This window comes from Camelina sativa, chromosome 18 (genome assembly GCF_030686135.1).
Source record: "Camelina sativa cultivar CO46 ecotype springtype chromosome 18, ASM3068613v1".
NCBI classification, from domain to species: domain Eukaryota; kingdom Viridiplantae; phylum Streptophyta; class Magnoliopsida; order Brassicales; family Brassicaceae; genus Camelina; species Camelina sativa.
Genome location: NC_141897.1, coordinates 5,810,245 through 5,833,407, shown reverse-complemented (window position 1 = coordinate 5,833,407; position 23,163 = coordinate 5,810,245). Strand labels below are relative to the sequence as shown.

At 34.3% G+C, this 23,163-nt stretch overlaps 3 protein-coding genes, 1 long non-coding RNA gene and 1 pseudogene across 19 annotated transcripts; 2 read left to right on the top strand and 3 right to left on the bottom strand.

Moving 5' to 3' along the window:
• Positions 1–49: 49 nt before the first annotated feature.
• LOC147921578 (uncharacterized) lies at positions 50–1,977 on the bottom strand (annotated as a pseudogene). Its single transcript, XR_015588268.1, has 3 exons — positions 1,930–1,977; positions 1,586–1,747; positions 50–1,524 (listed from the first exon to the last, which is right to left on the bottom strand). The product of XR_015588268.1 is annotated as an uncharacterized LOC147921578 (transcript).
• A 617-nt stretch (positions 1,978–2,594) lies between these two features.
• On the bottom strand, positions 2,595–5,877 carry LOC104760699 (uncharacterized). Of its 8 annotated transcripts, none has more exons than XR_015589126.1 (6): positions 5,643–5,877; positions 5,485–5,536; positions 5,262–5,394; positions 5,106–5,173; positions 3,690–3,762; positions 2,595–2,846 (listed from the first exon to the last, which is right to left on the bottom strand). It is a non-coding gene; the product is annotated as an uncharacterized LOC104760699 (long non-coding RNA). The 8 variants fall into 8 exon arrangements; XR_015589124.1 differs by having other exon boundaries at positions 3,690–3,755; XR_015589125.1 differs by having other exon boundaries at positions 3,690–3,755; positions 5,120–5,173.
• Positions 5,878–6,776: 899 nt separating this feature from the next.
• LOC104760698 (uncharacterized) lies at positions 6,777–9,561 on the top strand. 5 transcript variants are annotated; one of them, XR_762989.3, is made up of 10 exons: positions 6,777–7,003; positions 7,213–7,319; positions 7,408–7,477; positions 7,604–7,845; positions 8,144–8,260; positions 8,525–8,573; positions 8,682–9,034; positions 9,193–9,245; positions 9,326–9,431; positions 9,525–9,561. XR_762989.3 is itself a non-coding variant. In XM_010483666.3 (8 exons), exons 2-7 carry the CDS (start codon positions 7,227–7,229, stop codon positions 9,029–9,031), a joined length of 921 nt encoding a protein of 306 aa, XP_010481968.2. In that variant the 5' UTR covers positions 6,777–7,003; positions 7,213–7,226; the 3' UTR covers positions 9,032–9,034; positions 9,326–9,561. The 5 variants fall into 5 exon arrangements, 2 of the variants coding, with proteins under 2 accessions (XP_010481968.2, XP_087355829.1); XR_762990.3 differs by having other exon boundaries at positions 6,861–7,058; XR_762988.3 differs by having other exon boundaries at positions 9,326–9,561.
• A 3,090-nt stretch (positions 9,562–12,651) lies between these two features.
• LOC104763179 (protein MIZU-KUSSEI 1-like) lies at positions 12,652–13,793 on the top strand. The gene has a single exon (XM_010486587.3). It carries the CDS (start codon positions 12,956–12,958, stop codon positions 13,670–13,672), a length of 717 nt encoding a protein of 238 aa, XP_010484889.1. The 5' UTR covers positions 12,652–12,955; the 3' UTR covers positions 13,673–13,793.
• Positions 13,794–16,415: 2,622 nt separating this feature from the next.
• On the bottom strand, positions 16,416–19,737 carry LOC104760697 (uncharacterized). 4 transcript variants are annotated; one of them, XR_015589516.1, is made up of 12 exons: positions 19,417–19,737; positions 19,206–19,342; positions 18,790–18,873; positions 18,593–18,709; positions 18,287–18,524; positions 18,092–18,207; positions 17,675–17,997; positions 17,486–17,588; positions 17,348–17,418; positions 17,163–17,246; positions 16,939–17,055; positions 16,416–16,854 (listed from the first exon to the last, which is right to left on the bottom strand). XR_015589516.1 is itself a non-coding variant. In XM_010483663.3 (12 exons), exons 2-12 carry the CDS (start codon positions 19,314–19,316, stop codon positions 16,555–16,557), a joined length of 1,650 nt encoding a protein of 549 aa, XP_010481965.2. In that variant the 5' UTR covers positions 19,317–19,342; positions 19,417–19,714; the 3' UTR covers positions 16,416–16,554. The 4 variants fall into 4 exon arrangements, 3 of the variants coding, with proteins under 3 accessions (XP_010481965.2, XP_087356405.1, XP_087356406.1); XM_010483663.3 differs by having other exon boundaries at positions 17,348–17,404; positions 19,417–19,714; XM_087500279.1 differs by having other exon boundaries at positions 17,348–17,404; positions 17,675–17,963; positions 19,417–19,541.
• Positions 19,738–23,163: the final 3,426 nt, after the last annotated feature.

Sequence of the window (23,163 nt, the reverse complement as noted above, 5' to 3'; positions counted from 1 at the left end):
AGTTTTATTGTATACTATATGCAATAAACCCTACCGGAACGACTACGTCTTGCGTACAACTTCTTTTTTTTTTTTGAAAAAAACTTTCTATTTAAATACATAAAGAACACAATATGTATAAACGCCAGCCCAGCTTTAGAGTTTGTTGGGGCGTAAGCCCATTTACATAAACACAATGGTAGGAAAAACTTGATCAAACTTAGATGTAGGTTAAGGTAGGCGATGGAATAGTGAACCGTCGTAGGGTGTACGGCTGCTCAAGGGGATGTAAACTAGAGTGCAAACATCGACGACGCCAGAGAGAGATTTAAAGTCCGTAAGCCAGTTATCTTGTTCCGGATGATGGAGTCTATGAGTCGGAGGAGAGAATCCGCAGATCTAAAGCTTTGGCGATGGAGCCGATTGTTCCTCTCATCCCAAAGAAGGTATAGAGAGCACTGCCAAGCGAGTAGGGTGAGTCGTACGTTTTCTTTAGGCATGTGCCCAACTGTTGTGTTCCAAGAGGCATTAGGTTGGATCCGACATTTAGATGCAGTGGGAGCCCAAACTGACCAAGCAAACCTGAAATTGAAGAAGAGATGGTCCCGACTCTCAGGGCAAGAGTTTCAGGGGATACAGGTTGGATCAGTCTGAAGACCCCATTGTAGTAGGCGATCGCGAGTAGGGAAACGATCCAGAATTAGAAGCCAAGTTACGAACTTATGCTTGGGGATTCCACCGGAGAAGCAGACGGCTCTGAACCAAGGAACTGTATGGGAGTCTTCACGAAGACAATGGTACATCAGGCCTGTAGAGTAGTTTTCGTAGATCCTACCGTCTTGTTCCCATTCGTAGTAGTCCTCTTGGTTCGTGAGAGTCAGAGTAGTGAGGTATGTGAGAAGGGAAACCTGGTTATCTGTTGTGGCACGTGGAAGCGTCCATCGTCCTTGGCAGAATAGTTGATGCAAGTTGGCGTTTTGTGGGAACCCCAACCTTGCGTCTCTAGAAGATGAGAAGAAGTCCAAGAGTTTACCGAAGGGTGACGAATTGTCTGACAAGAACTTGCAAGTAAGACCATTCCCGACACGTAGTTTTATCCAATTGTATACCTCTTCCCGAATTTTCAGTAGCTTATTCGCCATCCAAGAGTAGTTAGCCCGCTTCTTCATTGTCCAGAAATTGCTTAATGAACCTTTAAGGAAATGTTGTCTGAACCATGCGACCCACACTGAACCTGATTGGAAAAATACAAGCCATATACGCTTTATGGTGCATGCTCAGTTCTAGTAGGTGAGGTCTCTAATCCCTAACCCTCCTTGTTCTTTTGGTTTAGTGACTGTCCCACGACACAAGAGCCGAATGATGACCCTCTATGTTTCCTTTCCATAGATAAGCACTGTAGAGAGAGTGTATCTTGGTTATGCACTTTTTTGGAAGTACAAAGGTTGAGCACCTAAAGTTTGATATCCCTGCAATGACTGCGTTGATTAGGAGTAACCGGCCCCGCAAAAGATAAGTGTTTAGAACACCAGTTGTTAATTTTTCCTTTTATTTGTTGTAGGGGCTTACAGTCCTGGATAGTGAGTTTTTTGGTGCAGAGGCGGACTCCTAGGTAGCGGATAGGCAAGCAGCCATGGCTCAGACCAGTAGAGGATTTGATCAGGTCCACCTCCTCATCTGAGAGACCTCCAGCATAGATGGATGTCTTCTGGATACTGACAGCTAGACCAGATCTTTCTTCAAATTCTTTTAGTACTTGAAGGATATTCTAGACTGACGATAGAGAGCCATCCGTGAAAATGAGGAGATCATCCGCAAAACAAAGACGAGTTAGTTTTGCCCTGTCGCAGTTGGGCTGATATTTAAAGCGTCCTTCCTCTGTCGCTTTATTTAGCATTAAAGACAAGTTGTTCATTGCGATTACAAATAGGTAAGGAGACAGAGGATTACCCTGCCGGAACCCTCGTTTGTCTTTGAAGTATCCATGAACCATCCCATTGTACCCGATGGTGAAGTTAGTAGTGCATATACAAACCTGGAGCTATCGAAGATAGGAGTCGGGGATTGAGATCCCCTTCAAACAGTTGAAGAGGAAGTCCTAGGAGATTGTGAAAGCGTTGGCAATATCCACCTTGATAGCTATGCGCTTGGGACCTATGCCTTATGACAAATGTACAACTTCTTATATGTTAGATGTTACATGTATATATTATGCGGTCAAATGCTACATGTCGTAAAACTCTAATTTAAAAAAAAATAATAATAATCAAGTTTCAAGTGAATTATACTAAATTCTTTAAATATCGTTAGCCGAACCTAACCGATTCTTGAATCAAAATTTTATATAGATTTAGTTTAAGAACTAAACCAAATTACACTTTAAACAAACCAAAGCAAACCGAGCTTCTGTTTAGTTGATTTTGAGTACCTTTAGACATATTCTCAAATCCTAACTAAACCACGCATATTCTTAAATCCTAAACCTGAGTACCATTAGGGAATGAATGAAATATTTTTATATTTCCATCGCAATTTTTTAAAATTAACTTGGCATTATCTATCTATCTATATATACATTTTCAGAAACATTTATAAAAAAATTTCTGTAGTTCCAATTTATTTACAACTCTGTCATTTTGTATATTAATTATTCTGTAAGTTATGGGTCCAACGATTATCTATATATACAAGCCCAAGTCCGATTATCTATATATACAAGCCGAAGCCCATCCTATTCGACAAACATATAACCCACAAATGTTTACATAATCCACGATTATCTACTTGCCTTCCACGATTATCTTATGAGATATTAGTCTTGAATACTGATTGATTCCCAAATATTTCCTCCACCAATTACGCAACTCCTATATCAATCAACCAAAACAGAATTAAATTAGAGAATATATCATATCCCATAAAGATACCATAAAAATAAGAACACATAATTATCTCTCTACTAATTCGGTTAATCAAATCTTTTTCCAAGATGGAAACAAATGTGTAGGGCGACCTAATCGGTTTCCCTATAAATATTACTCACCTAAAACGATCTATATACACAAGCAATCACATCTATACATCACTCACATTATGGCTGCTACCTTTGCTTTCTTGAAAGATGTTTGTCCTTTTAAAACCTCTAGGAGGGTTCAAGTAAAGGTCATTCATTCATGGTAAAGATTCATGCATCAGTCAAGAAGTACTTGGTAAAGAAATATGTGAATAGGCTTCCTATTGGTAACTGGGTTTTCATTGAGACGTTTGCTCTAAGCTATGCAAGTGGTCAATTCAGACCAACCTCGCATTTGTACAAGATGTCATTTACCAATGGAACTATGGTCATGGATAGTGACCCTGTTTCTGATGCTAGCTTCCTGACCTTAACTAAATTCAAAGACATCCACAGTGGTCAAGCTAATCCCCACATATTTGTTGGTAAGTATCTACTTACCATTGTTTTAATAACGTTCAATATATATTTATATTGTTCATTTTGCAGAGGTTATTGGTCAAATTGTGAGTTTGGGTGAATTGGAGGACCTCGAAGCCAATAATAAGCCTAACAAAAAAACTCAGTTTTGAGCTACGGGACGAAACGTAATGCTTATCTGCTAATATGTCTATATTATTTTTATGTGTGACAGAATATGCAATCACTAATCCAACTTACTCATTTTAATTAATAGAGATGATAGAATGTCATGTACCTTGTGGGGTTCTTTGGCCGAGTACGTTTTTACATCCTGTCAAGACTCTGATGGAAGCATCATCACCTGTGTCCTCAAATTTGTGAAGATAAAATCATTCAAGGGTAAAAACATTTAATTATTATGCTTTGTTTATCATTTAACATATGCATTATTCCACATACTTATGAGTTTACTTAATCAGGTGTAATATTTCTGACTAATTCGTTTGATGCTTCTCAAGTCCATGCTAACCCACTATTCCATGACGTTGATGTTTTCAGACAAGCGTAAGATTGATGATAAATAAAATAATTTCTGTTTATTATTTGTCTTAGCATAATTATAGAGCATTGAATCTATCTAACAATTAAAATTGTGTGATAACAGGCTTCCAGATGATGGACTCTCTCTTATATGCCGTCAGACACAGCCAAGGTGCTACCTAAGTGTTGATAGTATAGATCCTACAGATTCAGATTCACTGAACAATCCGGTGATTCCTCCAGATTTCTTAAACAGTATCAAGCTATCAGGTTTGCCACACCATGCTTTACGTTTGAAAATTGGTGTGCCGGTTATGTTGCTTAGGAATATTGATCCAAAAGGTGGTCTGTGTAATGGAACTAGGCTACAGATTACTCAACTAGCTAATCACATTGTCGAAGCTAGAGTAATAACAGGTGACAGAAGTGGTGAGATCGTTTTAATCCCTAAGATAAATCTAACACCTTCAGATACTAAACTGCCATTCAAGATGCGTAGAAGACAGTTTCCACTATCTGTTGCATTTGCTATGACCATCAATAAGAGTCAGGGACAGTCTCTAGAGAAAGTAGGACTTTACTTGCCTAAACATGTGTTCTCTCATGGCCAATTGTATGTGGCATTGTCTAGGGTGACATCAAAAAAAGGTTTGAGAATACTAATACTAAACAAAGAGGGAAAGATTCATAAGCAGACAACTAATGTTGTTTTCAAGGAGGTTTTCCAAAACATACACTTAGTTGCCTACTTCTTCGAAAGTATACTTTACATCTCTTATATTAGTAGAGAAAATAGTTTCTTTGTTGTACTATGACTCAGAACTATAGTTTTCTTATAATTTAGATGTTTTTTTGATAATGTATTTGCCTCATTATCAATAGGACCAGTGATTCGACACCCTTCAAGGAAGTATATCAGAACCGATAGAAAGGACTTATATGAATAAATGTCTTTATAAATTGTATTTTTTTATTTAGTTTCTAAACACGGATTGAAATATTCTTTTACTTCCATTTTCATAACCAATACACGAGACAATTTATTAATTTTTTGTTTCATAGGCAATGCATTTTTCTCTTAAAGCATCAATTAAATTTCTAAATCTCAAAGCAGTTAACAGATAGAAACATTTAAATACTAATTGTACTGAGTGCATATATAGATACCAACCTTAATCAAATTACCTTCAAGCCGATTATTGCTGATAGCACCCCTTTGTTACATTTATGCACTTCAACCTGAAGGTAAAAAAACACAATTAGCTATATATATGACAGTATACTTTAAGGTTGGTTATTGTAACACGAATAATAATATACTTCTTACCATCTTACCTTCTATAATTGATGAATCATATTAAAAAGAGTATGAGTGAACCCACGGTTCAAATATCTCAGATCTTCGCAAACCAGAATGTCGAAGATGTTAACAGGAATCTAAAAGTGACGTTTCTTTTTCTCTACAGACAATCATATTTAGACGGTGGAGTTAATTTATTTTTTTAATATTTAAATAAAAATTCAACATCGATTTAGATTCAGAGTCTAACCTTTGAAAGAAGACCCATATTCGTTTATAGATTTTCAAGTTCTACAAAATCGCTGGAATCATACATAAAAAAACAATCAAGCAGGAATCTTATCAGTTTGTGAGCTATAATCAGAAATAGAAAGAATAGATCGGAATCTAAACAGTTTTCAATGTTACCTCACTTATCAATTGAAGAAGACATCGGAAACTCCATTAAGACAGATTGATGATGGATCTTACTCTGGGTTTTCCAATTCGAAAATAGCAATTGTCTGATCCATCGTCGACTGAATCTGATCTATTTTGTCGAATCACCTTTTGCTCTCGAGACAACCATTTTTTTCTGTTTTACGTTTTTCATTTGCTTTTGTCTTTTTTTTTTTTTGGCAAGCATATATTATTTTGGGGAAGCAAAAAAAAAACTCAATGGGCCAGACCCTTAATAAAACCCATCAACTATAACATTTTTGATTCAATTTTTGTGGTCCATTATTATTTTAGAACAGAGTCTTCTTTATTGAATTATTTTATATTTAATTTCAACAAATTTTGCAAAATCTAACAGAGATTTATGTGAACAAAAATAATAATGAACCGGCACGTGGCTGCGGCTTTACATATATGGTTGTCAAATTGTGGCGAAATCATCTAATTATTTAAAATAACAGTATTAAAAATATATAAACTTTTGACAAAAAAATATATATATATATATACTACATTGTAAATGCAATTACAAAAAAACAAAAATAGACTAATAGTTATTCCCATAAAATTATATGAACAATAATGATATTTCACCCGTTTAACCCGCGGTCAAACAATAGATATACATAATATGAATTATACAATATATTAGACATTAAAAATATAAAACTAATTATTTACATATATAGAAAAAATAAATAATTAATTTAATTTATGTACTCCTAAACAAAAAATGGCTCCGCGGTGTACCGCGGGTGTATATCTAGTTAAGCTATAAAAATGTATGATTAAAAATTTGTTCATGTTGAAATTGGCACTATGTCAAAGTTGAGGTATAAAAATGTACGATTAAAATTGTTTCCGGGTTGAGTTTATATATATTCTCCTCTCTTGATCATTTTGTTGTGTGAGGACATTAAAAAAAAAGAGATATTTGGCAAAATAAACAGTTTTTTAAATTTTATTAGGAAAGTAGTACAGTCCTTATTCACAATTAGTAAAATAAACGATTTATATGGTAGTATGACTCTTCAGCCCTCGACCAAATATAATATTTACATATAGTGTCATGGGTATTAAAAAAAATAAAAGTTTATCTTTTGTAAATAGAAAAGCCTGTATTTCTCTTTTCTAAGAATTCAAAGAAACCCAAAAAAAATAACAAGAATTCAAGCTGTCCGTACTAAAATTCAAAGAAACCCAAAAAATAATAACAAAAGGACAAAAACAAAAAAAAAAAAAAAGGGAAAAACCCCAATTTCCTTAGGGTTTATTCGAGCTGTCCGTGACTGACGCGATTTCATAGAGGAGCTGTTTTGAAACATTTCCAGGTCTGTTTCTATACATTTCTGGGGATTTGTGTACGACTCGCTAGTTTCAATTTTGGTATGAGACTTCCATTTTGTTTGTTCTCTGATGGTACAAATTTATTAAAAAGCGATTAGAGAGATTAGGGATTTGAGATTTTAATCTGTAGATTTAGTTTCCGATTTCGAGTTCTCTGATTGGTAATTTAATACAGTCTGATTACTAAACGCAGTTAATGATTTGAAGATGAGTCAAATCAATCTACCATTTGAAGTTGATCATACTGTAGAGTTAAGATCTTTTGAATCTGGGTATCGTGGAGCTTGGTTTCGATGCAAGGTAGGTACTCCCACCTCGATCTCAATTGCTTTTGTTTCTTTTGGTTACAGAACACAAAAATCTCAAATAGTTTTTGCTTTCTTATCAGATTCTGAAGATATTCCACAAAAGGAGAGCACTATGCTATGATGTGGAGTATCTTGATTATCCCGGAGAGAGTAATTTCCATCTTACAATGTTACAATTGAATATTTATGGTTTAGCATTGTAACAATGTTAAAATGTTACAATTGAATAAAAATGTTACAATTAAAATGTTTTTAACGTATTCATATATCCCTCAGGAATACATACAACAAAAGTGTTTCAGCAACTCGATGGTGGGAGCGAGAAATACCTAATGATTCGACCTGTGTTTCCAAAAAAGTTTCGTGAAGACCAAGTCCTTAACGAGGAGGGTGGTGGTCTGGAAGAAGCTCTTGTTGTTCATGATTCTTGGAAGGTTGGTGATTTGGTCGACTGGTGGGAAGACTATTGTTATTGGTCTGGGACGGTTCTAGAAGTGAGGGAAAATGAGTCGCTACAGGTACTTAAAGAAGTCTCTTTTTTCTTATGAACTGCTTGTGTTTTTTGTTACTTTCTTATCAAAATTAACAAATTTACGACAGAAGTTTTAGAGTTCTTGTTCTGCTACCATGCCTTCTCTTTACTTACTTTTAACAATGGATGATGAGATACGACTACTATATGGTCATATCCTATGTGTTTATTTTCATATCATCTTTGCTTCCTTTTAAGCTTTATTCTGTGGCGTTAGATGGAGGAGGCTTTTGAACTTTGTAGTAAACAATGAGTGTGTGCTTCTTTTTCTATCTATTTTGCAGATTGAATTGTTGGCTCCACCGTATGGCGAAGGGTGTATCTATGAGGCTCTGTCTAAGGATGTGCGTCCATCATTGGAATGGTCACTTGAAGATGGTTGGACTGTGCCTTTTTCTAAGGTTAGTATTTGAGAAATCATGGATGAAACAACTTATTTAAGCCTCATGACTAATGCGAATATAACCTGTTCAGTCAAGGCAGATTCCCTTTAATTAAAAACCCTAAAATCTTGTTAGTTAAGTCTCATGTATATTAACACCTTAACTATATGTAAGTGACCCAAATGGTATGTAAGTGGTCCAAAGTATCCTTTGTATATTCTAAACTTTGTTGTCTCGTTGTTGTTGTAGCTTATCTTGTTTTATCATCCATCTTTCTTGTAGGTTGGGGAAAAGAGGCAATGTGCTAAGCTAATGAAACATTTGAATGAAGGTTATTCTTTTACAACGATGCTATTTTTCCCAATGTTTGATCTGTCAACTCCTTTTGTTTATCTTGATAGTTTGGTTTATGTGGAAAATGAATGTTTGCCTTGTGTAGTTACATTAGATGAAGTTAGTGGAGCTGAATCTATGGAAGACGAAAAGCAGGGACCTTTAGATGAAGTTAGTGGAGCTGAATCTATGGAAGACGAAAAGCAGGGACCTTCAGATGAAGTTAGTGGAGCCGAATTTAAAGATGAAGAAAAGGAGAGAGCCACAGAAAAGTTGATTAGCGATGGTTATCTTCGGTTGAACATCATGGAATCAGAGTCTGTGGAAGCTGCTGTCATGGACTTGGAAGAGCTCATTGTTCGTTTCGAGTGGCTGAAAGGCAAGTTAGGTCCTAAATCTTTAGAAAAAGCTTCCTGGGTATATGAGGACTACCGTCCATCTTCCTCAAGAAAGTGACAGGTATGGTTTCTTCGAACTTGATAAAAAAACAATGCCTTTGGGATTGCTATTAATGGAATTAATGAATAGATAGTATCACGAAAAACTTAGATTATAAAGAAAGACCAAGATTGTTTACCTTTTAAGGCTGTCTAAAGTTGCTGTTGTAACTTATTCAGGTTCTGAACATAACAGACTAAAAAATTCTCCTCTAGATCAGAGTTTTGTACAAGTAAGAATATATTTTTCTTTTAGCCATTTCTTATGGATTAATCTTCCACTATTTCTAAGATACATTTTGTCAATCTTCAGGTGGAATATATTGAGTAGAAGATGTAAATGAGCAAAAGTCCTCAGGTGGAGAAGACTGGAAACTGAACATAACACTTTGTTTTTGAAATATCTGTCTGTCTTTTAGGTATTTTGGTTTACTTTTGTGGTTTGGTTGTTGATACATTTGCAGTACTTTCCTCTATCTAAGTCACAGTTGACTCCGACCCAACTTTTGCAGTATAAATATCAACAGAACATGAAGTTTTGGACCAAAACAAGAGTGATAGACATTCATCAAAGACCAATGAAACTATTGAGTATTGGAAATTTCACTCACAAGATTGTTTGCTATTAAGGTATAATAAACTATAAACTATCTAAAAGACAGCGATAAAGACTAACAATGTAGTCTCGTGATTCATCACGGCCTAATAATCCAGATCACTCAACGAGTTTACTCTCGTCCTACAACTTCTGTTATTCTCTATGTTAATGAATGAAGACTTAGTATCATGTAACCGAGAACAAGATAAGGTGAAAGACGGAGAGACTAGACTCTTGTAAGCGACAGAGCTTAATATCGTAGCCTAATATGTTAGTGGTAAGTTGTTGGAAATCATTGCTAAGACATAGATTTATAAAATACTCATATCAATCTTTGTTTCTCGTTGTTTCGATTGCGTTCATTTTCAAGAATTCGTGGTAATTTCGTAAGCTGAAAATTTGGTATTTGACTTGGACCATTTGGTGGACTCAATTGGTGGTATTATATTTTCAATAGATTAGTGTTTGACACAATAACCTTATTCATACAACTAATCTATGGTGATGACTTCAAAAGGAAAACATATATATTGCAATGAAGTGATTTGGATTAGTACAAGTGTCTCAGTTGCAACTACTAAACTAATTGTGGTCGTCGGTACTGAGTGAGGCCCCCAATAAAGGTAAGTAAGGTTTTTGATAAGTTGGTGCCCATACTTGACGTTATTATCAAATAAAGCTTATGGATAAAAATTGAAAGAAATAATTCGAAAAGATGACTCTCCACACAATCATTAGTGGATTACTTTATTGAGTTTAATTGAGACATTGGCACATGTCTTTGGCCAAACCACCGTTCCTTTTTCTTCTTCTCCCTTTCATTTTTCATTTTGGCTTCGTTTTTCAAAATGTCATACGAAAAGGTGCTCTTTCTCGTGAATCAAACCTAATATTTTTCTTGCTTGGGGCCTTTGGCGTATAGGGTAGTGTAAAGTCACTGAAATATATGCAGTTTAATTCGTTGAATGTATCTTTCAAAATGTATTTATTTGGTATTATCATGAATATATATTGTGCCAAGTAATAATATAGAACTCTAACAAAATATATCACATGCTTGTATGATGGAAATAAAAGTTTCGGATAAATTAGATGTCTCGATTGGTAACATAAATGAGAAGTATAATTGTCTATTACATTATGCCATTTCCGCACATATATCATCCCATCAACATAAATGAGAAGTAGAAAAAATCGTCTAAAACTCTAATTTTGTCTCTCGTTAGTTTTACTTACATGACAAGAAGAGTTTTTTTTATACATGTTCTATATGTCAAAACTTGTGCTTGTTCATAAAAGTATCGATGTGATTCGAGGAAGTATCTCAATAACGATAGTATACACTGATACACATGTGTAGGTTTGGTTCTCTTAATGATGACCCATCCCCCACCCATGAACGTTTCGGGTGTGTGGTCTCCCCTCACGCTATTCCACTATCAAATTTCTTTAACAAAAGTGTGAATTTCTATAATTTTAAAACAAGACATATGGTCCGTATTAAAATTATATTATAGCATATGTTCACATCCATGTTTCATTCGTTGCCATTGTTTTCATTAGCTTGACCTGTATGTGTAGCCCCCCCTCCTTTGCTAAGTTATTGTACTCTTTTCGTTAAAAGTTATAACGCTCTTTTCATTGAATGTATATCATTATCTTTATCTTGGGAGTGATTTTACACATGAAAACGAAAGAAGAAACATACACACAAATAAAACATAATTATTTTTGCAGCCAACAACATGTATAATGGGTTTTGAATCTTGATAGTACTAATAAAATGATGACACTAACACAAATCATGTATTTATCAAATATATTTATTTTAAAATTGGAAATGGTGGTATATATGATTATTATTATAATGTCTGTTGAAAATTGAAACCACAAATTTAAAAGAAACTTGCTCATTAATAATCATAAACTCCCATTTTGGTAAGTTAGGTCGTTACCGATGAATGTCTTAGGGAAGAAAAAGATAAATGTGTTACGAAATAAACTTTTTCAGATCCCAATATCAACCAAATATTTAAAAGGTAATACTATTAAATCTCAGTATTAATATTTTTTGTAATTTAATTTATAACATTTATGTTGTACTAAGACCACTAGGTTTACTAGTTACTACGATATAAAACGTCTTGTTTGAAACAATGCAAAAAAAAAAAAAATTTACTACTCGAAAAGTCTAATAAACTATACATATGTTCCCGGATCGTTTAGTACTGATCGTAAAACATTTCTGAATCGTATTCTATTCGTCCCCATTTTCCTCCCCTCCCAACAAAAAGAAAATAATAAAATTCAACGTAGGACATCTTAAATAGGGCCGAAATATAGTTCGTCCAGACCATAGAAAAATCAAGACTCAAACCTAGATATGTAAAGAATAAGGTTTTCTGAACCCGACCAATCTCCAGGCAACCAACATATATAACCCCAAAAATCTTTTTTTTTCATCAGTACTTCGTCGAAATTCTTTTAACTGGGGTTAGTGTAAATTTTTAACTTATGTGTTATTTTTATTTTATTTTAACATTTGGTTTAGTTATAGTATGTTTGCAAAAGTGTATGAAATCAAGCACACACCATAATTAAAGTGTAGAAGTTTATGAAGGTTTTATAATCCGAAATTATAACTGTCCCTTTGGAGATATCCGATAAAATTGATAATATAGAAAGAAAATTAGCAAGACTTTGCGCGAATCGAAAAATGATCCAAATTTAACTTTTCTCTAGTTAATAAAAAAAAGTTACCAATAACTTTTCATTAAAACATAGACCTGTGATACTACTGTTGGAAGCAGCGGTATGATGAGTTGAATAATTCGAATAACCTGTAATGTTTTTAATGTCCTAATAAGTTAAAATCCCATTAATTTTTATATACAAATCTTCGTTGTGATGATTATTATACATAGAAAGTGTAGGTTTCTTAATTAACTACACTATCTAGATTTACGCATGTTATAACTTTTCCCTTTTTGTTTGTTAATACAAAATTTGGATGTAAACGTAAAACGCCGAAACTAACGCTTAAAACATTCGAAACAAAATGTATTGTATGGCTTAGCTACTACACATGATTGTCTAAAATCATAAATAAGTAACAATGTGGAATAGTGGTTTCTCCTTTTTATCTTCACACATGTCTCCAAAAACCAATTTATTTTCTCTTTTTTTTTTCAAAGATTCCCAAAACCAAATGACAAACCATCTTTCCTAACTTAGTACTAGACACCCCCCCCCCATATGCCTTCATATATGTGGTGTCTCTTTATATGCCTAACCTTATATTCATCCACAAAAACACACAATAAGAACAACAAGAAGAGGTGAGTTATGCCGATCCGATCTAACCCCTATTTCAATATGGATAGCTCCGCTGTGCTCTCACTCTTGCGGCACACGGGACATTCAGTGGACTCTAAACATTCGAAGAAATCTTCTGGAAGCATCGGTGGTGGGGTTCTCAAAATGTTCAAGCTCATACCAATGTTATCATCTGGTTGCAAGATGGTTAACTTGTTAAGCCGAGGGCATCGAAGACCCTTACTTAAAGACTATGCAACAACGGGAACCATATTCGGGTTCCGCAAAGGAAGAGTCTTTCTTGCAATACAAGAAGATCCTCATTGCCTACCAATGTTCATCATTGAACTCCCGATGCTGACTTCAGCTCTGCAGAAGGAAATGGCCTCGGAGACTGTGAGGATAGCGTTAGAAAGCGAGACGAAGACGTCGAGGAAGAAGGTGTTGGAGGAGTACGTGTGGGGGATTTACTGTAATGGCCGAAAGATCGGGTATTCGATTAGGAGAAAGAACATGAGTGAGGAAGAAACGTATGTGATTGATGCATTGAGAGGTGTTTCTATGGGAGCTGGAGTGTTACCATGCAAGAACCAATATGATCAAGAGAAAGAAGGAGAAATGACTTATATGAGAGCTCGATTCGATAGAGTGATTGGTTCTAAAGACTCTGAAGCATTGTATATGATCAACCCTGAAGGTAGTGGTCAGGGCACAGAGCTTAGTATCTACTTTCTCAGGTCTCATTAACTGTTTGTTACACTTTTCTTTTTGACGTCCTTTTTACTATGTTTTTAAATATAGTTACAAATGGTGATTAAAATATTTTGTCTGTAATATCTCTACGAAATTAGTTGATGATTTTTCTAAATGGGGAACTTTTCCATTGAGCAATTATTAAAGTATGTAGAAAAAGGAAGTAGTTGATGAGAGCTTCCCTGTGGGTTGTGGACCATAGTTAAGGCTACGGCTAAGTGTTCATCCTTTTTCCATAGGTACCTCTCTCACAAAAAGGCTACAAAAAGCTAAAATATAAAAACACTTTTCTGTATAATTATATAGGAAAAGACATGAATGTTGATCATGATTTGTATCCTAATGGTTAATAATGGTGTAGTTGAACAAATATTAAAATTCGTTTTAATATTTTATAATAAATTAAAAATATGTTTATTAATAATATTTCAATTTTCTAATATAATAGTTTTGATATAAATTTCATGTTAAACTAATTTTAAGGCTCTATTTGAAAATTATATGAATAGTAAAATAAATTAAAGAGACTCATGTTCATATCGTAAATAAAAACTAAAAATATTTTAAATTACTTTTAAAACTGTATTGTAGGTGAATATTAAATATTAATATTTAATATGACATATCTAAAATTTTATTTTAAAAGTAAATGTAAAATTTCATTATATATACATTATAAGTAGTATTAGTATTATATTGAATATGATTTATTTAATATTTAATATATTTTAAAAAATATTTTTATTGTTTGGTTATCATTTACTATTTTGTTTCTTTTCTGCACATAGATTCTGAGAAGCAAACAGAAGAGTGAGATGCTGGTGGGATTACGAAAACGCATCACTTCCACATGGATTTGATGTTTCTCGTATCAAACCAACTATGGAATTTTTTTGAGTAGGCAGGGTTACACTGGCGGCGAATTGTCAATAAAAATGGTAGTTGTCTCAGATTCCAAGAACAACGATAAGATTAGTTGGGAAACTTACACGAACCTTCACCGAGAACTAGACATTGATGATTACGATTGCGAATTATTTAATTCCAATTAATTTGTAAATTAAATAAAAGAACGATGATAGGAGAATGATAATTTGAAATCTTAATAAAATCTTTGAAATTTAGTTATTAAAAATAATTTTATTGTCTACTTGGATATAAAACCTTAGTTTTTGAAATTCTGATTAGTTTATATTTTTTTTAAAAATTATTTAGTAATTTTCGTCCATAATTTTAAGAGAGAGAGAAAATAATATTTTTTAACTAATAATTATTTGTATTTTTAAAAAATCTTAGTAGTTAATTTTTTTATTTCATTTTTTATTTTTTCAAGTACAAATTAGTTTTGATTTGAATAGATTTTTTTTATTTTTCTAGAGTTTTTTATTTTGATCTGTCACCGTTATTTATTTTTAATTAATTAGTTTTATTAATTAATTTCAATTAATTTTTTCTAATGGTAATTGAATGTAATTTTTTACACATTTTAAGTTTACATTCATATTTGTACTTCTCAATTAATATAGTAGGATATGCTTAACTATTTACGTATATATACTTTTTATTAATAACTTATTTGTACATGTTTCATTACATCCTATCCTATGTTATTATGTCACTATGAGATAAACTAGACAAATTAATGACGTTAGTTATAACTTATAAGTACAAATCGGGGGATTAAAATAGCATTTCACCCTGTTTAGCCAATGCGGTAACAGAAACGGCCCATATAAGCAAGGTCATTTCACTGCGTGCCAGATGTGCGACGGTATGAGCTCCAATGATAAATGAAGGCTAATACTGTACTTTTTCACTTGAGAAAAGTGAAGAAAATATAGAAAAATTAATACAATACTTGTTTAAGTTAATTTTCACAAATGGATTTTATAAAATAACATATGTTTCTTGTTTTTCTATGTTGACACCTACTTAATAATAAAGATGTCTACTTACGCCACATAATTATAGCATTAATATTTTGAAGTCTATATAATTATCTAACGAGTTATATATTGATGTTATGTTGTATAGGTACTGTTTTACTCCACTCCGTTTAATCCAGCTTAAACGAAAAATACACCGAATAATCTATGAACTGTGACCCAAAGATGTAAGTCTGATGAGTTCGGCACTGACCTAACAAAGAGAAAAGATGAGATCGAATCCGAGAGAATATACAACAAATCGTAAAAAGAACATATTATCCCTTAGAAATATGGAAATCAAACATATTTTAGAATGACTATCTCTTCATATAAATAGAGAGACGCCTCTTTGAAGATCAGGGGAATTTCTCATGGAGAATTTGACGAAGACCTAAACACCTATTTGGTAACATAAACTACGAATGGTTTGAGACGTAGACAACCTCCACAATTCCGAGAAAAAAATTTAAACTTACTCTCAAGATTGTTAGAATGTTCTTATAATCTTTGAGCTTAAGTCATCATTAAAGAAATTCGCTTTCTTGATTCCCTTGTTAAATTCCGTAAATCAATTGTGTGCTGTACTCGCACATATGTAAATACCAAATGAATATATTTTCATAAGCTCATGCAAAAACTAATTAACATGTTACATTTTGACTCATATCATAAGTTGGTACATTTTTGCTTTTTTTTTAAAAAAATCTAATGACAACTCTTGCAATTTCCATTTACTTAATTAATTTTTCATTTCTTGCCATCTATCTAACTAGCTTACAAATGATTTGGATAGGAAACGAGCACAAAACTAAACCGAACACTATAATTTCAATTTCTCCTTATTTGTTAAACCGAACACTATAACGATGTACATTTTCTGTCAACGTAAACAAGAATCTAAAGACTACTAAAAGAGAGAAAACAAACCCCCTTAAGAAACAAATATTTTCAGATGGCAAAAAGGTATCTAAAAGTGAAGTCATAAGGGACAATATGGACAAGAGTAGAAGGGGGTAGAGACATCCCTTGCTGAAGACAGTTGAGAGCATCTTTTCTCAACTCAGTAGGCAACTGAAGGCAAATCCAATCAAGCAATGATCCAGTGTCCTTTGCAAAGTCATGACTATACCAATCCATCAGTTTTGGTATCCCCATTTTCGCCACGGATATCCCCACCGATGCTTCCAAATACTCTCTTTTCGCCACCTCCAATTCATCCTCTACTTTACCAGCAGTGTACACCCGTACCTTCATTACATTTCACCTCAGTCGTCATTTAGTTTTGGAACATATTAAGAAGTATAGTAATATGATAGAAATATATATACTTACAGCGGGTGAGGACCAACTACCACATGAGAGAGCAAATGTAACAAGTGGCTCTGACAATTCCAATCCAAATTTAGTCCTCGCTGCCATTTCATTTTTCTTTGAACTCTTAGGGGAAATCTGGTAGGTCAAGCCAAGAAAAGTATAAGCAAAAACATCAATAATAGATTATTATAATGACAACTCTAGCTAGAGAAAGGAAAAGGACCAGCGAACAAAGAGTTTACATATTTTGAGTGGTAAGGTAAGCGTAGGATGAATTGCTCGATCGTGAATGCGTTGAGAGAGTGGCCTCCCACATTTATAGTCGCCTACAAACACAAGGGACCATCTCAATTAGAAACACTGATCCTTTTACTTGTTTTGTTATCTTTTCATTTTCCATGTAGAAAAATTATAATCTTAGGCATACCTTTCGCATTAGTGACACCATATCAGGGCTCTCTGGTATTCCATGTTCAAGGAAACCCTAATGTTTCAATACTGTAATACTTAGTTAATAACCTCAAGATAATGTAACATTTTCATATAGATATTGGTTAGTGCTTACATTCATCATGCAGCTGTTATAAATGTTAATCCAGAAAGCTAACTTCTCCTGCTGATGATTAAGTTTCTGCAAGTTGACTGAAGAAAGTCTTCCAAGCAAACGTCTGAAAAGAAAAAAGAATCCATGAACACACAAAATCAACTAAAGAAACTGTCATTTCTAGAGTAGGATTTTTCAAACCGTGCTTACTTCAGTTGTCGGATGAGAAACAAAGAGGAACTTGACGACGTTATTCTATTTCGTTTTACTGAAGCTGCCTCAACATCATTAAAATACTTATATGGACCAATATCTCTTCTTTTAAAGCTGGTGCAAGTTCCATAAGGATCCCTGAATGTAGTATCTTTATTGTTTTCTTGAGATTTTGTAACCGCGGCTTTCTTTACTGAGCCCATTCTCATGAAAATGTTAGACAAACATTTAACTAGCTCCTCCGAAATGTTATTTGGATCGTCAGTACCACCATAAGACCTCATCTCTGCACTTGTTTTGTAATGCCTATGACTTTCTTGCTGTATTAATGTAAGTAAACTGAAATCTTTATTTGCAAATAAGAAAAAGAAAAAAAAACAATGCAAAGATGGAGACTATTGTTATGTATGTTACCTCTAATTTCTTAGCATCTAAACTCTTATTCAATTGTGTATAAGCAGCTGACATAATCTTCACCGGTGTTTTGATAGAATTAGCACTCAACTTGTTCTCTTTACCCCTACGCCTCTCTGAAAAGAAAACACTAGCTTCATCATATATCAGTCTAAATTACACCAAGACACCTGACGTAGAACCCTATAAGCTCACCTGAAACAGAACACGGTTCCCGCGAAAGAGGTGATTCTGAATCAATAGCATTACTGGAAGCTGACTTGGATTTGTTCTGCCAATGCTTAGGCAAATCAGCCGAGCATTTTAAGTTTGCTATCAATGAAGATGTAGAAGCTGCTTCTTGATACAATTCTTGTCTACAATGCACAATATGTTCTTCTAACCGAACCATTTCCTCTTCGAGTACAGCCACTTCCGCAAGTAACTCCAAAATCTACAAGAATAAAACCAAAAATCAAGATTTAGCTGGAAAAGAAATGCGCTATGTTTGTGAGCACTAACCGGTGGAGGTAGAAACGGAGGAAGACGAGGAAGTGCTCCAAGAGGTCTGTTAAATCCTCTTTCCATTGCTCGGTGAATGTTCTCTTCAAGTCTCAGCTTCTTCCTCAGCTTTTCAACCTTTTAAAACCAAACAAAATCTATAAACTGAGTGTTTTGACTGATCATAACTGAAAACAAAAACTCGAAAAAGCGGTTACATCTTGTTGCAGAGCAATTATCTTCTCTCGATTTAAGGCCTTTCGGTTTACAACACCAATGTCACCACCTTTTAATTTCTTCCCCTGCATCAATCAAAGAGCTCATGGTCAGACCAATTTCACAGCATACTAATGGATCTAAATTTCTTGACAATATCAAAAACAAACGAGACATAAACTCTTAGATAAAAAACTTGAAAATTCTATAATATAAAAATGAAAAGTCCACGGAGATTGCATAGGATTCCATAAAAGAACCTCAAGAACTTCATTTTTCCAAGATTCACTTTCAAGATCATAACAAAAACAAAACAAAACAAAAATCTAGATTCACGTTTTGTTTGAATCTAACAATTAAATTACACCAAGACGACAAAAAAAAAAATGGATCAAAACGATTGAGATTCCTCACTCACAATTTTCGTATTTGCAGATGAGTGATTTGTTCGGCCTCTTGTATAACTACTACTACTACTACTAGTAGTACTGCTGCTGTTGTTGCTGCTGCTGGTGCTACTCATCATCATCTTCGTCTCCTAATAAAAACAAAATTCTGTAGATTCCAAAATTGAAACAAATTAATCACAGAGATAGGAGAAAGAACATTAAACCACAATTCAAAATTACCTTATGAAGAAGAAATTGTGAATTACGGGTTTTGCGGATCAGCGAGGTAGTGTGATGATGATCATTCTGAATTTGAAAAGTTTTAAAATTACAGAATGGTACAGCTGGAACGTTGAATCACCTTCGTTATGTTATGTAGAGAGAAGTGTATAAATAGTTTTTTAGATGGAGACAAGACCAGACGATGAAGATTTGGTGATGTTTCGTCTTCAGCTTCGGTGCGTTTTTTTTCCTGATTTGTTTATTATGAGAGCCCAAAAAAAATAAAAAATAAGTGAGGGATATCGAAAGGAGCGGTGAATGAAACGGTCGGTCATCTTCATTTTTTTTATTGTTAAATTGTTTTCTTGTCCTTATGAAATGACATCTTTAAATTGTTTTTTATCAGTATACTAAAAATACTGTTTCCCCTCTACTTATTAAGAAGTTGAGAGTTAGATTAACATTGAGATGAGAATAAATTAACATTAGGGGAACTTATACGCTGGATTTTATTTCAAAATATGCGGAAAATAATTATGAAATAAAGATAAAGTTGTAAAATGGAGTAACATTTTTTGTTATAAACAAAAGCAAATTGTTATGTAAATACTCTGCAATACCAATAAAATAATTATGGTTTGATTGGTAGGTAATCACATTTTCATTAAGGCGATTAGGAGATTATTGGCTGTTAAAGAAAAAGAATCGTATTATAATTGGTAACTATAGATTCTCTTATACACGTTAGCATTGCATTTTTAGAAAATTAATATTGTAAAAGTACTAATTGTTTTAAACTACATTTATGGTTTGATAATCACAGTTTTGTTGATTTGACCCCCCCCCCCACAAAAAGAAACAAAAATCACTGTGTCAAAGTGATTATGTGATATTTTTGGCCGTTACGTAAATAGATAATGACAAAAGAAAAGTCGATGTGGATTAATGGTTTAGCTTAAGTCAATCTTTTGGTAGAATAGATTCGAAACTGGTTTGGGATGAACTAACCGGCAAAAGAGAGAGTAAGGTGTTTGAGGTGTTGTTAAGATGAAGTGAACACAACAATGGTTGAACACGACTTTGACACAATTATAAGACATGTGTGACGTGGAGAACAAAAGCGAAGCATCATCATAAATGGAAACCGCCGCTAAAAGCTTCATTCACGCGAACATTTATTTTTTGTTTTTTGTTAAAAGGATCATTAAATACAATCTCCACAATATTATTTTCTCATCGTTAAAACGTAAAACTAGTTCCAAACTCTTGAGTCTTGACTATTACATAAGCTTGTCTCTTTTGAAAATTATGTTCATACCATAACAACACCTCAAATAAGATCTTTTGTTTTAGATATTGATGATTGATACCACAACTATACTATATACATTTCTACCTAATCGGACAGTTTCCTTTTCGCTTAAAGAATTCTTCCACTAAATGTTACTTTTCTCTCTGTTGAATAATATTATGAACTGAGATGTTGGTAATCTAACTACTATATACACCACATGCACTATAAATTAAAATACTAGTATTTTTTTATAGTCAAACCCCATATATTAAGTTATCGGAGATGACTCTCTTCAAGATAGAGCCAGTTAGGAACCGACGAGCTTACATGGGAAAAACAGAAACCTTGTGCTCTTGGCACAAAACTTATCCTCTCTAGGAATATATCTAATACTAAACTTAGCAAATCTATCTCTCAAGTGAGTAAAATCCTTCAATTCTGATGAAAAGATCGGTCAATCCTCGATATTAGACGTCATTCTTAGGAGGTCTGAACAATCTGTAGCAAAAGATACATCATCAAAGTCAAACGCTACCAAGCACTCCATAGCCCAAATAAGGGTGTCTAGCTCTGCATGTAAAGGGGATAGGCTCCTACGCGATCCCTTTATCCCCATATGCAGGATTCTGTTACCGATAGACGCAATCCAACAAAGCAAGATTAAATTCTTCTAGTGTTCGGAAGCCTAGCCCACCTTCCGCTAGTTTAGTACACAATTGCTCCCATGAGATCCAGTGTAGTCATTTACTATTTGCTTTCTTGCTCCACCAGAAATCGGCTATGGCGCTACTTAACTTTGAGCATTTAGCTTTTGGTAAGAGAAAACACGACATTATGTATGTCGGAATTGCTTGCGCCATTGATTTTATCAGGGCTTCCTTGCCTCTTTTAGACAGGAATTTTAAGGTCCATAAGTTTACCCTTTTATGGAGTTTATCCCTCACAAATGCAAAGACTTTTGCCTTTGACCCATGAATCTTCTCGGAGAGACCCAAGTATGTACCCATGCCTCCTTCTTGTGCTATCCCAACAATAGATTTGATCTTTTGACGTATATGGGGCAGAACCACGATTCTAAACATGATGGAGGATTTGGAGAAGTAAATTTCTTGTCTAGATGTCTCGCCATAAAAGCGGATTATATCGATAATTGCCTTGCATTGATGAGGATCGGCTCTACAGAAGAATAAACTGTCATCTGCAAAAATTAAGTGGAACACCCTTGGGCTTACGTTCGAAATGCATAATCCTTGTATCTTCCCCTCCTTTTCAGCATTCTTAATCTGAGCGATTAGCGCCTCTGTACAAAGTATGAATAGATATGGGGAGATTGGGTCTCCTTGGCGAATCCCCCGTGTCGGCCGAATCCTTCCCTTGGGATCTCCATTGATCAAAATACGGTAGGATAAAGAACTAATGCATTGCATTATCCAACCCACCCATTTTTGATCAAATCCCATTTTTTCCATCAAAGCTCTTAGGAAGTTCCATTCCACCATATCATAAGATTTAGTCATGTCCGTCTTGATTGCCATAAATTTTTTCCGGTTGGCCTGGTTGGTTCGGAGGGCATGAAAATTTTCTTGAGCAATGAGGATATTATCTGTAATTAATCTTCCTGCCACGAAGGCAGATGACTATCGGAGATAAGTTTTGGCAAAAACCTCTTGAGTCGTAAACTGAAAATATTTGAAATCACCTTATAGCTCATGTTACACAGACTAATTGGGCGAAATTTTAACATTTCACGAGGTCGTTCTCCTTTCGGGATTAAGCATATATTTGTTTCATTTAGCTTGCCATCAAAGATTCCAGCGCTAAACAAATTCTTCACCATCTTAGTGAGATCGCCTTTTATGGTTTCCTAAAAATTTGGAAGAACAAAGTAGTAATCCAATATGGACCTAGAGCTTTTCCTGGATTCAAGAAGAACAAAACTCGTTTGACCTCCTCTTCTGAGTCACTCGCATTCGAGGATGAAAAGAGATTGATAAAATACTCCACCACCACTTTTTTTTATTCCTTCTTCTGTTTAACCCAGACTCCAAGTTGGTTAAGGATGCCAGTGATTTTGTTCCTTGCGCTCCTTTGTTTTGTGGAAGCGTGAAAGAATTTTGTATTTTAAGACACATGTGTGACGTGGAGAACAAAAGCGAAGCATCATCATAAATGGAAACCACCGGTAGAAGCTTCTTTCACGCAGACTTTTTTTTTTGTTTTTTGTTAAACGGATCATTAAATACAAGGGGAATTACACTCTATAACCAACAAAAAAACTATATTTCAATAACTAACTATTCTAACGATAATAAGGTAATATACTCTAAATAAACTACAATATATACCATTTTATCCTTATCACTACCATCCACCACCCCTATCCCCACCCCCTACCACCACCATCCCCACCCCTTACAACCACCATTCCCTACCTCTATCACCACTTCCGGACCGCCGGCGACCATCACCTC

Bases quoted from the DNA above. Each gene is read 5' to 3' on its own strand.
- LOC104763179 (XM_010486587.3), top strand. From the start codon at position 12,956: ATGCCGATCCGATCTAACCCCTATTTCAATATGGATAGCTCCGCTGTG.
- LOC104760697 (XM_010483663.3), bottom strand. From the start codon at position 19,316: ATGATGATGAGTAGCACCAGCAGCAGCAACAACAGCAGCAGTACTACT. The intron at 18,710-18,789 runs GTAACCGCTTTT...TGGTTTTAAAAG, and splicing joins TAATTGCTCTGCAACAAGAT to GTTGAAAAGCTGAGGAAGAA. The intron at 16,855-16,938 runs GTAAGTATATAT...AATGTAATGAAG, and splicing joins GTAGTTGGTCCTCACCCGCT to GTACGGGTGTACACTGCTGG.
- LOC104760698 (XM_010483666.3), top strand. From the start codon at position 7,227: ATGAGTCAAATCAATCTACCATTTGAAGTTGATCATACTGTAGAGTTA. The intron at 7,320-7,407 runs GTAGGTACTCCC...CTTTCTTATCAG, and splicing joins GAGCTTGGTTTCGATGCAAG to ATTCTGAAGATATTCCACAA. The intron at 8,261-8,524 runs GTTAGTATTTGA...TCTTTCTTGTAG, and splicing joins GGACTGTGCCTTTTTCTAAG to GTTGGGGAAAAGAGGCAATG.